This window comes from Montipora foliosa, chromosome 3 (genome assembly GCF_036669935.1).
Source record: "Montipora foliosa isolate CH-2021 chromosome 3, ASM3666993v2, whole genome shotgun sequence".
Classification (NCBI taxonomy): domain Eukaryota; kingdom Metazoa; phylum Cnidaria; class Anthozoa; order Scleractinia; family Acroporidae; genus Montipora; species Montipora foliosa.
In genome coordinates, this window is record NC_090871.1 from 63,482,214 (window position 1) to 63,484,909 (window position 2,696).

Here is a 2,696-nt window from a genome sequence, read left to right on the forward strand (position 1 = left end):
GATAACTTGAATTACAAAACGTCTGCTTTTCGGGAACAATAAACAGCTTGCAAAGAACCGTGAACCACGAGAATATGAATTCAAACATTATGGTGGGATACGGTACCACTTGGTAACTGTCCCCTGGGGTGGGGGGGGGGGGGGGAAGTACTCTCTTACATACGCAGTATGGGTATGTGCTGCCCGATAGGGTACGGTTTTTGATGTGCTCAGTCCTTAAATAGGGTATCCTTTTTGGTATTTTTGGTATTGTGATTCTTAAATATTCCTTAGATAGGGTCACTAATTAACAATTATTCTATGAGCGTGGGATGGATAAGAGATGGCAAATAGCCAACGAGGCGGGTAGTGCCGAGTTGGCTATAACGAGTCTCATATCCAACAAGCGCGAATCGAATAATTGTTTTAAGAAATTCCTTTAGCTATTGACTCTCAGGGGTTCCCCATTGACGAGCAAAATTAACTAAAGTCTGGCCGGTTTAGGCCGGTTTGAACGTCAAAGGGGTAATTGGGACATAGTTAGGGTTAGGTTAGGGTTAGGGTTAGGGTTAGGGTTTAGTGAGTGATTAACCCATTGACTCCCAGGGGCTCACCATTGACGAGTAAAATTGTCTGGCGTTAGTCAGTCTGGCCGGTTTAGGCCGGTTTGGACGTCAAAGGGTTAAACTCCAAAAATTTGGAAGTACAAAATGAGAGCGAAAAAAGCGAGAAAATCTGAGGAAAATCGAAAAAATTGACGAAGATGTGATAATGTGTAATACCTTGAGGTCAGACAGGCTCGTCACAAAAACACTTCTCAGTCGACTTTTTCACGAAAAAAGTGTTTTCTTTTTTGGCTTTCTTCAGAGAGAATTTCGGCTTTCCGGCAAAAAATTTTTTTAGCTTAGCAACGTTGAGCGCAATCATTTACCATATAAAGTCAAACTAAGGTACATGTATATAAGCTGATAACCAAGACTGAGTGAGCCAGTCAGAGCACGTGAAATGCATTATCCGAGGTTGAGAATTTAATAAATTGTAGTATCCACCCCAATGAGCAAAATGAAAAATACAATGTACATGTATATGGTCTATTGAAACTGTTCTACATGCCTGAACACACATTTTCAAGTTTAACACAGCGATTTTAAAGGGCCGTTTATAGCTTGTATTGCCGTATGTGCGCTCCTCACTCCCTTAAATAGGGTGCCTTTTTTTGGTTTTGGGCCTTAAAAGGGTATCAAATCGCGATTTTCTACCCTTAAATAGGGTCAGGGTTTGAGAACCTTGGTGGCACACACCTGTCCTAAATTGTTGGGAGTACCCCCTTCCCCCAGGGTTGTCCACTGACACGTGCGGATGATGTGTCAATCAACTGGGAATGTATACATGTATGTTGTGTAATTAACAAATGGTTTCCATGTTGCAGTAATAGATCAGAGATGGCGTCAAAATGTGTGGTCTCACGTGTCACTGATTTTGATGTCCTTTGTGATCTATTACCAAAATAAAACATACAGAAAGAAGCCTTTTTATTTCAAAATATTACTAAGGTATTCGAAAGAGGTTACTTTTCCCACTTGAAAAGTCATGGAAATAGTTCTTTGATTTAATCTATTGTCTACACAAAATAAAGCAAACTGATTGGTTGCTGCACTTAACAAAGTGCTGTAATGGGTTGAGAGAATCATGTCACTGTTCTCTAATAGATCATTGGTGAGAACCAATCAAAATTCGAGTATTATTGAGCTTACTATATAACTAAGTATCTTTCCAGTCTTATTAAATACGTATGTTGTTAGTTATTCTATTTACCTATCTATCTCGGTGGAAATCTAAAGTTCTTGATTTGATGCTACTCTGAATGCAGGTGATAACAGATCAATGCATACAACAATCTTACAAAGTTGGAAAAAATAATCTATCTTCAAACTTTGTACCATGCATCATCAAACCATGTCTGACCATAGCTTTTCACTTTTACATGTATATTGTATGACTAGAGAACAATGTCTAATTTTTTTTTTTTTTTTGAGAATTCATACCTGTTTCCACAGACTCTGGAGCTAGTTCACCCTTTTCAAGCACTCCTGGAGGGAAAAACTCTTCGAGACCATACGATTGAGGACTTGTTTGAAGGCAACGAATAAAACCAGCCCTGTAAAATTCAAGAATCGAAAAGAGTCATTGGGAGTTTTCGGGGTGAAGAGAATTGTACTTTTCAATGTTCGGAAGAATCCTATTTATGTACCTGATCACATACTTCGCTGAGATCAGCGTTTGAAATTTCACGAAACCTCGAAATCCCTGCAGAACGATCGCCATATTGTTTTAATTTGTAATTCCGCGCATATTTTTTGCGGATGCTGCTGAAACCGCTGGATATTTCCGTCTGCAAGAACAAACTAGAGCTTACGCAACAGGACGGCTGGAAGACTCAGGACGGCAGAATGGCGAAAAAATGTAGCGCGAGACTGTGCATTCCCGATCTTACGCGACATTTTTTCGTCATTCTGCCGTCCTGAGTCTTCCAGCCGTCCTGTTGCGTAAGCTCACTATTACCAGCTGTAGACCACTGTAACAACAATGGAAAATATCGCAAGACAAAGAGAAAAACAAAAGGGGCCCCTTAGCAAGCTGCCAATAGGAAATCTTGCCTCATAAGCAAAGGGCTATCGTTTTCTAACCAGTGAGCCGAGAAGAAAGTACTGGTACTT

General features: G+C 40.1%; 1 protein-coding gene across 1 annotated transcript in view; it reads right to left on the reverse strand.

Moving 5' to 3' along the window:
• LOC137997929 (large ribosomal subunit protein uL29m-like) overlaps positions 1-2,339 on the reverse strand; it is a 12,462-nt gene extending 10,123 nt beyond the window's left edge. Inside the window, exons 1-2 of the mRNA XM_068844256.1 lie at positions 2,231-2,339; positions 2,025-2,137 (exon numbers count right to left, since the gene is read on the reverse strand). Of these exons, the coding sequence (XP_068700357.1) occupies positions 2,025-2,137; positions 2,231-2,304 (187 nt within the window). The 5' untranslated portion in view covers positions 2,305-2,339. The remainder of the gene's footprint in view (positions 1-2,024; positions 2,138-2,230) is intronic.
• Positions 2,340-2,696: the final 357 nt, after the last annotated feature.